This window comes from Colossoma macropomum, unplaced genomic scaffold (genome assembly GCF_904425465.1).
Source record: "Colossoma macropomum unplaced genomic scaffold, Colossoma_macropomum, whole genome shotgun sequence".
Taxonomy (NCBI): Eukaryota; Metazoa; Chordata; class Actinopteri; order Characiformes; family Serrasalmidae; genus Colossoma; species Colossoma macropomum.
Window position 1 is genome coordinate 24,317,923 of NW_023494802.1, and position 15,163 is coordinate 24,333,085.

Sequence of the window (15,163 nt, forward strand, 5' to 3'; positions counted from 1 at the left end):
TTACTGAGTATAAAACCACCAATGGGAGTGGTTCCAGGCAGGGTGTAAAGTGCCCACGCTGCTGAAAATAAACCTGCTGCTTCTGCATTGCTGCTGCATAACTTCTACCTGCAGCTGTTACCCACATTTCAAACAGGAAATATGAAACTCTGGTCAAAGCAGAGCTCCAGAGAGGCAAGCCTCACTTAGCTGTAAGGCAGCTAGCAGGAGATATACTTACAGTCATAAAGTGATTCAACTGGAGAATACATTTATTACAGTCAACAATGTCATTTATGTTTAAAGTGTCAAGCTTTCCATTCTTCAGCATTGTTTAAAGCAACAATTAACACATCTCAATGCACTAATCTCCACATTCAGTATAGCAGCAGGACTAACTGGGACTGAAAGAAGGCCCAAAACCTTGACTCAAGTTTTTCACTGATATTTTTAAGGGAATACAGAATGTTTAAGTATAGTTTTCACCTTTTGTTCATGCTCTGTTGCATTTATTTGACAGCAATAAAATTAGCTTTCATTAAAATTGCAGAAATATTTCATTTCCAAGCTTAATCTGAAACCTGAGGTATGTAGCTGTTGGGCTAGTGAGAATATATTAACATGATCAAAGCTTGAATGCTGTAACTTAAAAGTAACACTAATCTAACTTATAAAGCATTACATCTGAATGTAACCCCTGAGAGAGAACCTGTTCAGTTTTTGGCAACCCTCCTGTCAACTCAGGCCAAGACTCAGAGAGAAAAGAGAGAAGAGATTTGAGAAGTTAATGTGAGACAGCTGACATACAATACAGCAAACTGAACCCAACTTACATTTACAGTCATCAGACCACTCATCTGACCTCTTAAACTCTAACAGTCCATATATGAATAATTATATTGAATAATGCATAGAAGATCCAGAATAATTCATAAGAATAATTTAGACTGAATAATTTATACCGAGCAATTAACAATAGATACTGAATAAGTCATAATAGATACTGAATAAATCATACCAAATAATTTAAAGTAGATACTGAATACTTCATAGTAAATACTGAATAATGCATAATGAACATAGTAAATATTGAATAATTCATAGTAGTAACTGAATAATTCATACTGAATAACTTATTGTAGACCCTAAAAATTCAAACTAAGTGTGATATTGAATAATTCATGCTAGGTACTGAACAAATCATACTGAAACATTTATAGCATACACTGAGAACTTCACAGTAGATACTGAATAATTCATATTGAAAGAGAATAATTTACATGAAATGTCTTATAGTACTTAAAAATTCTTGATAAATAATTCATACTAGACACTGAATAATTCATACTAGATACTGACTAATTTAAATGGAATATTTTAAAGTACATTCTCAGAAATTCATACTGAATAATTAATAGTAGATACTGAATCATTTATACAAATATAATATATATATATTATATATATATATTATATATATATATTAAATAAATATTTCATATCACTAAATCATTTATAGTACTGAATAATTCATAGTACTTACTGAATAGATCATGCAGAAAATATTCATACTGAGTAATTTATTGTAGATGCTGAATAATTCATACTAGATACTGAATAAATCATATTGAACAATTTATAGTAGATAGTGAATAAAACATATTATGGATATTGAATAATTCATACTAAATACTGAATAACTGATTGTTGGTATGGTGTTGTGGGTAACACCTCTGCCATTTATGCTGTAGACTGGGTTTCAATCCCCACCTGGGTAAGTACCCTACACTATACCAGTAAGAGTCCTTGGGCGTGATTCCTAACAATACCTTCACCTACCTGTGTAAAATGATCAAATTGTAAGTTGCTCTGGATAAGTGTGTCTGCCAAAAATGTAAAAATAAATAATTTGTAGCAAATACTAAATAATTCATACTCAATATTTCATAGTAGTTGCCAAATCATTCATAGTAAATACTGAATAGCATTAAAGTTACTGAATATTTCTTAGTAGTTATTGTATAATTCATAATAGATACTGAATAATTCATATTGAATAATTAATCATAAATACTAAATAATTTACACTGAAAAATTCATACATAATGCTAAATAGTTCAAAGATGCAGTGGTTTGCACAATATTTGTCCAGCATGCACAAACTATATATCATCATCTGACACTAAATTTGTTTTCAAAATCTGAAAAAAGTCTAACATATAATGTGAAACCCCTAAATACGTTTTTTTTTTTTTTGTATGTTTGATGACAGAAAACAGAAGCACCACAGGCTGGAGAAACTTCAGAGAAGTTTTATTTGTTCAGGTACAACGATCTTCCTGAGAAGCCTGAAATTCTGTTTGAACTCATCAGCCCATAAATAAATTACACATTTCAACACTGGAAAAACAACAACAACAACAGCAATGTTGTTCTGTTTACAGTACAAAAATTCTCTTCATTATTCTTCTCACAAAGTTTACGACACAGAGAGTTTGATCATCAGAAAGCACCTACAGAAAGCCATGCTAAACACACCAGACAAACCTTACATTCTGAACAGGCAGAGCAAAACGAGCTCAGAGAGAGAGAACAAACACCTAAACCAGCACTCACATCTACAGCGACTCAGCCCTGCACCCCTTCCCCCGCCGGACACTTCATACAGGAGCTGAAGCATCACAGCTTCTCCACATTTCTTCATCCAGCACACTCAGCTTTATCAGCCAGGGTCTGCAGTACCAGTCAATAAGTTTGGACACACACTCTTAAAAAAGACGGTTCTTCAAGGGTTCTTCAGTAAAGACAGAACCATTTGCATAGATAGAGAATACGTTGTATATGGTTCTATTTAGAAAAAGGATCTGAATAGCACCAAAAAAGGTTCTACTGCTGTTATGATTTCAAGCTTGTAACAATAGAAGAAACAATTTTGCTGCTATATAGAACCATATACAACACATTTTCAGCAATCTGAAGAACCCATACAAAGAGCTCTATAATCATGCAAACTGTTCTTTGAGTGTTCATGATTTTATACAGAACAACTGTCTTTACTGAAGAACACTTGAAGAACCATCATTTTTAGGAGTGTACATAGGAATTATGTAATAAATGTTAAAGTCCCTGAAGTGTCTAGTAAGTAAGAGTCGTGACTGCAGTGACTGCCCCACAAAAGATTGGTTCTTTAAGTGTTCTTTAGGAAAGGCAATGATTATATAAAACCATGACAACTTAAAGAACCATCTAAATGCATAAATAGTTCTTTGCATGGTTAAAGGGTTCTCTGTGATGGAAAACCTTGCATAATGTCCTTTGGTCTTTAAAAAACCTTTTGAAAAATGGTTCTACTTAGCACCAAAAAGGGTTCTGCTAGTGTTAAAAGTTGTGTGGTACTCTAAGCATGACTTTTAATGTATGAGTAAAATTTAGAACCCTTTATAGAACTCTTTCCTAATAGTTATGGCCCACTTTTAGGGGACTCTTGGTATTCCCTGTATTGTGGCTGAGAAAAAAATAAATATATATATTTTTAAACATTTTTGTTTTGGGGCTAAATTCATATATGGGCATCAACTTTAGCATTTAGCATGCAAATTTAACATGAAATAAGTTTATGCATCCTCTACAAAGAACACACTTTCTTTGCTGAATTGAACATATTAGAAAAATTTTAAGCATAAAATATGACTTATTCCCAGACCTTAGGACATAAAAAATAGAAATTGTGCATTAAAATTGGCAGAAACACTTAGGTGTGAGCCTATTTTCATGCAGAAAATCCACAAAACATTTAGACCGACCAGTGTCCAAACTATCACATATGACAGTAGGCCTTAAAATCAGGATTTTTTGAGATTATACTAAACAACTTTTTGATCAGGTGGCTCCAAACTTTTGACTGGTGCTGCAGATTAACTGGATAGTAATGACAAGAGTCTAAACTGACTGGACGGGACTGAAAACCTGACCTTTACACACATTCAAACCTTTGCTAACAGGCCATAAATGTTGTATTAAAAAAGCAAGGCACATTGATTCATCTCATTATAAATCACCATCAAACAGGAATGACTTTAAAATGTCGATAATCTGCTGCTACACAAATCACAGATATCCACGAGCACGCGCATGTCACAGGAACGAAGTAGAAAAATCTCAACAATATGTACAAGGTTGTCCTTGAAAGCCTTTAAAATGCAACAGTGAAGAAGACGACAAAAAATTACTTTTAACTTTTAAATAAATTACTTTTGTAATGCTTAAAGGGAAAAATCACTTAAAACATGAACAGATTCAATGTCCAATTTGTTCCACTAAGCAAACAATTGGAAATCTGACATATTTGGTCCAGGTTAATAATTTAAAAATGCATAAAGAACCCCCAAATTCCCTTTTGTTTGGTTTAAATCACAACGTGTGACCAGGCTAGGCTGCACTATGATGCTAGCAGCTGGGAGCGGATGCTATTTGAGCCTGCTGTGTCCTTACTTAGCTCCAAACATCACACACATGAACATGACCCTCACACATACATGTTAGCTGAGAAGTGTCAACACTATGCCCATAGCTCCGCCCACTCTGAGCTGGAAATATGAGCAAAGGAAGCTGTTATATAAGAGGATAAACTTTTGTTGCTTAACTTTCATAGGAGCTGCTGTCCCTTCCAAAATATCAACACACAGTCATGTTAGCATGTGTAGAACTATGTTATTGTGTGTAGAACCTTGTTGGTATTTGTAGAACCATGTTAGAATGCCTAGAACCATGATTGCATTTGCAAAATCATGTTAGCATGAGTAGAACCATAATAAGCATGTACAGTTAGCATGCGTAGAGATATGTTAGCTTGTGTAGAGCCACGCTAACATGTTGATAGATATGTTAGTATACCATGTTAGCATGAATAGAACCATGTAGAGAGAAATGTTAGCATATAGAGAGATGATAGCATGTGTATAACCGTGTTAGTATGTGAAGAACCACGTTAGCATGTATAGAGCAATGTTAACATGTATAGAGTCATGTTAGCGCGTAGAGAGATATGTTAGCATGTGTATAACCTTGTTAGTATGTGAATAGCAATGTTATAATGTACAGAGCCATGTTAGCATGTATAGAGATATGTTAGCATGTGCAGAATGATGTTAGCATGTACAGAACCATGTACAGTGATGTGTGAAACATGTGTAAAGATTCGTTAATATGTGTGGAGCCATGTTAGCATGTAGTTGTATGATGAGACTGTGGTGGAATGAGGGTAAATGGAGGGTGAAATGACTGAATATCATACTTGTGGACACAAATACGGGTCTTTCTACCAGCGCAGTGTTGAATGGGGTCCAACAACTTTGAAGTTGTGAAAATGAACAGCCACAACTTCACAGATGATCAAGTTTTATTTTTATGTGAAACAGCAATTTTGATGCTTGTTTTTTGGTTGAAATTGTCTGTTCTGCAGAGGTGAAATTCCCCCATTGTGGGACTAATAAGGGTAACTTAATCTCAATCTTAATCTTTTTACATTTCTAATTTGGCTAAAATGCTGACTGTGATTTTAAAATTGAAATAAAATAACGTGCAATATTTGTAATGTTCCACAATGTGATTTTGAAAGTGAAGAATATACAGTGGAGGATATTCTAGAAAATCTCAGACTTTAGTAATGTTGTCAGTGGTGTTATAACTTTATGCATGTGGTTCAATATAACAGAATTACACCAATATTAATACGCTGTTTGCCCCCACACTGGTAGAATGACCCATATAGAGGCTGAAAAGTAACCAGAAAATATAATGTGATCACATCATACTGGAGAAATGGAGAGAACTGACAATCTTTGAGAACATACAGTGAGGTCCAAAAGTGAGACTACTGGTGAAAATTCTTCTATTTTGCGTTCTTTTCAAATGCAATAACATTTTTTTTTTTACAAACTCTATTATCAGTAGAGCAATTTGAGTGAACAATAGAATTTTTTCAATTTTAAGATGAATTTCAGAATTTCTTAATATTTGTCCCCTTTTTAATTTCTACTCTTTTTTAAATCTGTTGTTTTAGTCATGTTTTAGTCATGGTCAATTTCACACATTTGAACTGTGATCCAGAATTTGTAATATTTCTTCTACCTTTCCCTGTCAAAGCTTTTCTTTGCTTTAAAATTTTCAAAACTCTTTTAACACTTTTCATTGTTTATTTGCAGGATTAAATAAAAACAGTAATAATAAAGTGGTCAATAAAGTGGTCTCAGATGTTTGGACCCCGCTGTGTGTGAGCGGTTGTCTGGACGAAGGTGAAAGCTTGAGTGATAGTGAGTGTGAGTGGAAATTGTGAGGTTAGACTGCAGTCACGACTCAAACCCATCCGGTCAAATCTCCCAGCATGCCATAGGCCGCCTGTAGTTCACATCACATCATATCTTTATCGGTCATGTGATGCCATACTGGCAACGGCGGGCACAGCTGAGAAATCTGCCCGTCTTTAAATAACTCGGCTGAGAGGGAGTTCCACTCGAACAGTGTCAAGAACATTTAGAACTTGGAAACAAAGACAGGCACACATAAATAAAACCCTCAACGTCAAAATGGAACATTTCTGACACCTTTCCAGCAGGTAATAAAGCAAAAACAAAACAAACAAAAAAACAAACGTTAAGAATCTCAGCCGGATTAGACTGAGAGGGAAAAATGATCAATTGTACATCGTCCTCCGGCTCACCCCGATCGAGGATTTTAAAGTATTCTGAACGAAGGACGTTTCTTTCGTCTCAAAGCTGTTACTGTGGGCTGTTTGGAGTCTGGCAGTGGACGGAGATCAGAGGTCAAAGGTCAGACGGGCTTTGTTAGATCACCTCCCGACTGTTCCGGATTGCACAGCACAGCACCATGCTAAAGATCATACCGATAATCTGTGGAGAATAAAACACATTGTAAAAAAAAGACCACCTAATAATAATTAATTCATAAGAACTCATAGTAGATGCTGAATTATAGCAGACACTGAATAATTCATAGCAGATGCTGAATAATTCATAGTAGATACTGAATAATTCACAGAATATATCATAGTAGATACTGAATTATTCATAGCAGATACTGAATAATTCATAGCGGATACTGAATAATTCATAGAACTTACTGAATAATTCACAGAAGTTACTGAATAATTCATAGCGAATACTGAATAATTCATAGCTAATACTGAATAATTCATAGTAGATACTAAATAATTTATAGTAGCTACTGAAAAATGTATTTTAAATGCTGAATAATTCATAGTGGATACTGAATAATTCTTTCTAGATGCTGAATAATTCATAGAATATATCATAGTAGATACTGAAAAATTCATACTGGATACTGAATAGTTCATAGTACAGGCCAGACAATTTATTGTGAATACTGAAGATTAAAGTTTCAAGAGTAATAAGTGTTAATAATAAATCCAGAGTTTAAGAGGTAAATGTGTAATATCAGTGCAGTGAAATGATGAAGGTGGTATTACCATGACTCCAGCGATTCCGATTCCCACATATCCAATAATGAAAAGCTTACTGTTGAAAAACTCTTCAATGGCTGATTCACAGTCCTGTAGATTATAAAATTCATAATGACTAAACTGAAACGTCCACTTTAGCCTTTTCTGTGTTATATGAACAGAACCTAGTCCTACTGTACTACCTACTGTAGTGAAATTACAGTATTGTGAAAGAAAAATTATAGAAAAGGGTTAATAAAGAGAAAGGTCATTATAGAAACACATTATTACAGAGAAAGATCATTACAGAGATAAATCAGCATATTGATAAATCATCATAGAAATTGGTTACCTTAGTATCAGGGGGGATATTGGGGCACTGGGTGGACTGAGTTGAAGGAGTGCCGCAGCAGTTCAGCTACAGCACAAATAGAATTGTTTTATTAGCCAATTATATTCTGTATACACACAGAAAGTATAATAAATACATGAGTATACAGGCTGTGCAAAAAAATGCAGTGTTTTTCACTGTTGGTTTCGGCTGGTCAGATTTAAACCCTATAGAGAATATTTCTTCTCACATTAAACTCAAACTAGCTTCGCAATGTTTTTCAGCTGTTTGAAGCCGTCAATGCTGAGAGAATCAATACTGACCCTTCTGTCTGCAAAGTTACACACTAAACTTTAACATTTAAAGAAATGAAAATGACTGTAATATCAGCGTTTCTCACCACATGTTAATCACCAGTTTGCACTTTCGCTGTGCATAAAAGCACAAACAGGTCCAGTGAGTTCAGTTCTATGCATGTGGTGTGATCTCTGAGGAGATCTGGGAGTTTGAGTTCTTACTCATCGCTGAAACTCATTATGTGTGTTATTCTCTCTCTTTGGCTTGTGGTTTAGTCTGAACAAAAAAACAAAAAAATTCTGTGACAAACTGATGTTAAATTTGTGACGCTCTCCATTTTAGAGATCTGTTAGGATTTTAAAAGTCGTGTAGTGCAGCCCAGCCTAAAAGTATCCACTTAATTATGCAGAATATGGTATGTATTTATTGTGTTGTTCTGTGTTTAGCAGGAGTTTGTGGTCACCGTGAGGGTGAAGTGTATGAGTAGTGGTGACCTCCCCTCCAAGTTCATTATTTTGTGTGTGCTTTTCTGCTCGTGTTTAATAAACAGCACGTCTTGTTGTGGAATCATGGCCTGTCCTGTGTCCTACTCTACACTGATGCTATAGGATAAATAAACTGTGCGATACTGTACAGGTCAGTGTGGAAAAAACAGCTTGAGATTATTAAAAAGCCATACTAAGTATAAAAATGTCCATAATAATGAATAATTACAGTGAGACTTACAATTCTGTGGTAGCTGGAGGCAACGACAGTGTTGTTGCTGTTTGTGTCTTTAGCAGATTCTTTATAAAATGTCTGAATGTCCTGAATTATCTGTTGGAGAGAGAGAGAAAGGAAAATTATATTATTCTGAACAGTGGAAACGACCATTAACTTCTTCTTAAGTATATTAGTGAGTAAAGTAATCTACTTTGTCCGTAATTCTTTTCAGCCATCAGTATATTTACTCCCTAATTCTCTTTAATTTCATCCTGGTGTGCAGGTTCAACTTCTATGTTGCTTTACCATTGATCACTCCTCTTATTTGGAGTTTTAGTGTTTTTTTAGACCAAAAACATCCATAACGAGAAGAACAGACTTCAGTTCTTACACAGTTTCTTACTTGAATTTTAAATGGTGCTGCTGTCACACTCTGGCACCTGAGATGTTTGTAATTCATTTGTAAATATGGGGTTATGAAATTGCATCTAAATAATTATGTAATGCACATTAAACATAGAGCAAAATGACGAGTAACTCTAGACCTAGACCTCTCGTACCTTGTCTTTATTTAGGAATCCGAACACGCCAGCAGCAACTTCTGCCCCAAAAATGATCAGCAGGCAGGCGAAGAACTGAAATGAAACAAAGATTTAGTCACAGACGGTAACCCAGGGTTTAGGGCTGCACAATATGGACCTAAAATGTGATGTTTTATATATGATCTGTCTGATATCATGATGATGATATGAGAAGCACTAAATTATTATTAAAATAGGGCGCCTTGAACTGGATGTGACGCAAGGTTTTTTTTGGATGTGTAAACAGAAATATAATCCACTACATTTGGTGTAAGGGGGGAGGAAACTGGGCAATAGGCAGATTTCAAAATAAAAGCCATTCAGCAATTGACGTAATGTAAGAAAATTATTATTATTGTCATGTTGGTCACATACTACTATTTCATGTCGTGGTTAAAATGACCTCAGATTGTCTTTGATGTGTATTTTCTGTGTGTTTGTTTATGCATTTTGGCGGGTTTTGAACATTTTTTTTTGGCTGGAAACGATAGAAGCAATCTGGCAACCAATGGAGAGGAAGTGTTTGTGTTGGACTCACCGAGCCAAGCAGACACTGGGACTCCCTCACTGCCCCACAGCATCCGAAAAAACCCACCAACATCACCAGACCACCGGCCACAATTAGGATATACACACCTACAAATAGAGTCAGAGTTTAAGGCCAATTTAACTAGCAATGACCTTCATCAGAGAGCCAAATCTGCAAAATTATCAAATATTACATGCGAATTCCACAGATTTTTCAAATATTCTGCATAGTTAAATGATCAAGATGTAAACAGAGTCGTTCAGAGTGGTTTGGTGTGAAATGCTCTATTCTAGAGAAGCTTACCAAGTCAGAAATTTCACAGTGGTGGTGACAGGAACCAGACATCCACCTCTAAATGCTCTCTCACAGAAAGTCATTACATGAAATGGTTATGAATACACTGCCTGATGTCTGAAATATTGTTTTGCGAAGATATTGGTGTAAAAAGCTAAAATAGTTCCCAAAAGAAAACATAATATTACAGATTTTTCCACTATTTTCCCATCATCAACATTTCATATAAAACTCAGAAGACAAGTGTAGGTTCACTGGTGGTTTTGGATAGTAAATAAAATGTCTATATTTGTGTTGTAGTCATGGCGACCACTGCTTCCTATCACCACCACTGTAAAGAAATCTGAACAATTTCACACCAAACTACTTTGAACCACTGTGTTTATAAACACTCAATAATGGGGGAATTTTGAGAAATCAGTGAAATTCACTTTTAATAACTACAAGAGAAAGAGAAAGCTGTTAATATTGAAACCTGAAAGTGATTTAATAAACATTCCCCTGTTTAAATAGTATTTAACCAATGAGCTTCATATGAACGAAATAGTTTGGTAAAAAAAATGAAATGTACAAGCTTCTACTGCTGCTACTGTTTGTAGCTTTATGTTCATGTACCTCAACCCATGTTTATAGATAACAGTGTTTCATACAGTGTCAGAAACCACATAATCAAGTCTATCAGAGATACTGAACACCTCCACACAGTATGAGACAAGTAACGATCTAGCAACATGCTAATTGGTGTAGTAAAAGCTTTCATCACAAGTCAGCAACATTAGCCTCATAGTTCAAGTGCTAAACATTCTCAAAAATGAAAGTGACACTTTAACATGTTATGTTATATATTTTAACACATTTTGTGTCATATTGTGTTATAAACGTATAAAGCAAACCTTGAAAGTCAAACATATCTTGACTGATTGACTACATTTGCAGAAAAATGCATCGCTTTAAGAAATCTCAGACATGCCGAATTCATGCTAGTGTGCAGTCTTAGAGGTGTAATTGCATAACTCGGACAGAAGAGGGAAGCAACAGAACACTAAATGAGAAGGAGGACACAAACTCCCTCTGAGGCAGAGCAGGAGCATGAAGAGATGATGAAAAAGGATGATATTATTAACCTCCGTCAACCCCACCTTCATTCTTTCATCATATTTCCTTCCTCAAAGAGAGAGAGAGTGAGAGAGAGAGAGAGAGAGGGAGGGAGAGAGAGACAGAGAGAGCTTCTCTAAGGAGCTACCAGATCACCCTGAGTTACACCTGTTTACATTGTTTACTTATATATGTTGTTATTTACTTTTCTGTTGTTTGTTTACATATTCTATAAAAAAACCCATCAAACATACTACATAAACTTGTAAATGTCTAGTTTCTCATTAATCATGTTTATCTTCAGCACAGCTACATGATTATCAGAGTATCTTCTCGCTATGAAGAGCAGCTTTTGTCTAAATAATGTTTTGACAGTTTTCTTTTCTAAACTATTTTTAAAAGCTCATACTGAAATTCTTCTAGTAATCATCAATAATCAAGATCTAATGGGTTCTAATAGATGACTGAATAGGTTGCTTGCACTTTTTTAACCGATTGGACATACAGTTTTCATACAGTACTTGTTAAAAGATGTTTCTTCCTACTGTAAAGTAATGGTGAAATGTTCTGAAATATCAAAAGTGACTGCTACATACAGACTACTGCACCTGTATACACACATAGGAGCAACCACTATGGATATCATAGCAACAGCCTGGCAACACCTTAGCAACTGCCTGTGGTAACATAGCAAAGGCCTCATACCACCTTAGCAACCAGCTGGCATACCACAGCAACAGCCTAGCAAGACCTTAGCAATCGTCTGGGATACCACAGCAATGGCCCAGCAACACCTTAAAAACCACTTGGAATATCATAGCAGCTGTCTAGCAACATCTTAGCAACCGCCTGGTATAGCAGAACAACAGCCTAGCAACATCTTAGCAACCACCTGGAATACCATAGCCACAGCCTTCAACATCTTAGAACCACCTAGGATACTATATCAACAGGTGAATGACACCTTAGCAACCACCTAGGATACCACAGCAACAGCCTAGCCACACCTTAGCAACCGCCTGGGATACCACAGTAACAGCCTTCAGCATCTAAGAACCACCTAGGGTAGTATAGCAACTGTTGAATGACACCTTAGGAACCACCTGGGATACTACAGCAACAGCCTAGCCACACCTTAGCAACCACCTGGGATACCACAGCAACAGCACAGCAACACCTTAGCAACCTATCTCACCATCAAAGTCACCACTAAACAACCCTCTAACAACAAGCTGGAATACCACAGCAACCTCATAGCAACACCACGGCAACTACCTGGAATTACTGTATAAACCCAATTAAAAACAGTCAGCCGTGTTCTACCACTGCTTAAGTGCTATTAGTGGCTTTTTCAAACTTCACAGACTTTTCTTTCTAGTTTGTAATAAAACAGTTTGACAAGCTTACAAGGCAAACTACAGGATTTGGAAATGTTGCAATGTTGCAGTGTTTGATGTGCAAGTCTAACAGCTCTCATTGGCTGAATCTCAAACGGCTCTGTCACTCCCTCTGCAGTGCACTAAGTAGGTCATGAACTAATGAGTTCCAAATAGCATGTCATGTGTGTAACAGAAATTAATTTGGGATTCAGTCACAGGCTACACGGCTCACTTTTTAACATTTACCACACTGCCTGAGGCGACATGGAGCTGATTGTGAACATTCTTAACTTCTAACCCCCCATATCATACCTGTTAGAGTAAGGCAGAAGTTTATCAGTGAGTAAGATCCTGTTTTTTGCACTCTGTTTCATCCTTCATATTATAACAGAGGGTTAAAAGAGTGACACGATTCACACATCAGAACTCTCATGTTAGTAAACATGCAACTTAGTTTGAAATAAAAAATAATGCCTGTCTTGCTGTGTGTCAGAGTTTTTAACACTCAGCATGAATCCAAGAGAACAGAAGATCAATGAAAACATGGCTTCCTTATGCTAATCATTTATTTTTACTCAATAATAATGACCAATAGAATAAACCACCATCAAAATTCTTCCATTTTCAGCTTACAGACACTCCAGACTAACAATTTCTGAAAAGGTTTCATGTTTTCAAAATCTGCATCAGCAAAAACTTCAACATTTAAAAGGCGCCAAGTACATTTTTAAGCCAAATTCATACAGATATCAAAATTCTGTTAGCATTTTCATGTCAAATAATGACATATCTGAGTAGCCCAGCGTCTCCAGAAAATAATATATGGCATGTGTGACTGTCTCATGAAAATACTTAATGGCAATTGTAATTGACCAAAATACCTAAACAATTACACCATATTTTCTTACAATTCTTAGATTTAATAGTGTTTTTTATAAGACAATTTTTTCTAACTGATACAAATGATAAATTTAAAAACACTGCATACTTGATGGAGACTCTAAGCCCTCATTTATAGAATTCTCGCTGTGTCTGGAACACGACATTCCAGTCATTCTTAGACTTTTTGGCAGAATCTAAAATGTCCACTTCTTATTTTATTATGAGAAATGGACTCCTGCTCTATTATTAATTAATATTTTCCGTTCTGACCCTTCTGCCCTCTAAACTCATAGAAAAACAAAGCGAGGTCAGAGGAGACGGGACAGGCCATCAAAACAGTGTGTGTGTTCGCGTTTTCCTTCCAAACCCGACCTGCCACGTTCAGATAACATTTACACGGTTGCTATGGCAACCACGGAAACAAGTGTGTGTGTGTGTGTGTGTGTGTGTGTGACAGAGCAGAATGAGAATGTGTGCAGCGTCATTTCCACAGAGTGCAGCTCTACAACGCAGACTCAGGACATCAAGAACAAGCATTCTTTTTCTCGAGAGGGGAACCCTCAGAGCTGTCTAGATCTTCAGAGAGATTTCTAGAAGTCTAACGTTTAGTTCATGTTTATTTAATAGAATCATCATGTTTTTGTATTTAATCTCTAAGTATAGTAATAATGCTCTTATTTCAGTGTTTGTTTGTTTGGGTTAAAATCTTAAAACATGCAACAGAAAATCGTCCAATCAGGGTTGTTCTCTCTGTGGTGTCTAGGCAGATTTATCTGAGCGAGCTCTCCTGCAGGCCCCACACATTAGATTAACTACCAGTGTAATTAGGAAGTGTCAGAGGAGCTAACCAATCACACTTTGATTTACAATGGGAGGGACCTAAAAATGTCCTGGGGTTCTAGATATGTCACTGACTGTGAATCAAGCCATAGTCTAAGCAGGCTTCAGCTAGTTGTTAGGAAAAACAGCAGCATATATGTTCTACATGAGTTGGTTTGTCTCAGATTAATAAAGCCAACTTTTGCCTACTTTTATCTGCAAGGATCCACCCAGATACATAAGCCCCACCCCCTGCCCACTTTACTCTAAAAGGACACACCCACATACATAGGCTTTGCCCCTGACCAATTTGCTCTGCTAGGACACACCCAGACACATAAGCCCCACCCCCCTGCTCACTTTACTCTGATAGGATGCACCCAGATAAACAGGCCTCATCCCCTTCCTACTTTACTCTGTTAGGACATGTCCACACACATTAGCTCCACCCCTTTCTGTCCACTTTACTCAGCTAGGATGCACCCAGACAATCAAACACCACCTCCTGCCCACTTTTCTCTGCTAGGGTGCACCCAGATGCCTAAGCCATGCCCCCCTGCCAACTTTACTCCGCTAGGATGCACTCACATACATAGGCCCGCCCCCTTCCCACATTTCTGCTCACTTTATTCTGCTAGGACACACCCAGATACATAAGCTCCAGCCCTTTCTGCTAACTTTACTCTCCTAGGATACACTCAGATAAATAAGCCTTGCCCCTTTCTGCTTACTTTACATTGCTGGGATGCACGAAGATTAATAAGCCACGCCCCTTTCTGCTCACTTCACTTTGGCAGG

General features: G+C 36.5%; 1 protein-coding gene across 1 annotated transcript in view; it reads right to left on the reverse strand.

Moving 5' to 3' along the window:
* Positions 1–2,271: 2,271 nt before the first annotated feature.
* The window catches only part of tspan2b (tetraspanin 2b), a 31,183-nt gene continuing 18,291 nt past the window's right edge, over positions 2,272–15,163 (reverse strand). The window contains exons 3-8 of the mRNA XM_036590952.1: positions 9,906–10,003; positions 9,347–9,421; positions 8,811–8,900; positions 7,809–7,874; positions 7,484–7,567; positions 2,272–6,887 (exon numbers count right to left, since the gene is read on the reverse strand). Coding sequence (XP_036446845.1) covers positions 6,822–6,887; positions 7,484–7,567; positions 7,809–7,874; positions 8,811–8,900; positions 9,347–9,421; positions 9,906–10,003 — 479 coding nt within the window. The 3' untranslated portion in view covers positions 2,272–6,821. The remainder of the gene's footprint in view (positions 6,888–7,483; positions 7,568–7,808; positions 7,875–8,810; positions 8,901–9,346; positions 9,422–9,905; positions 10,004–15,163) is intronic.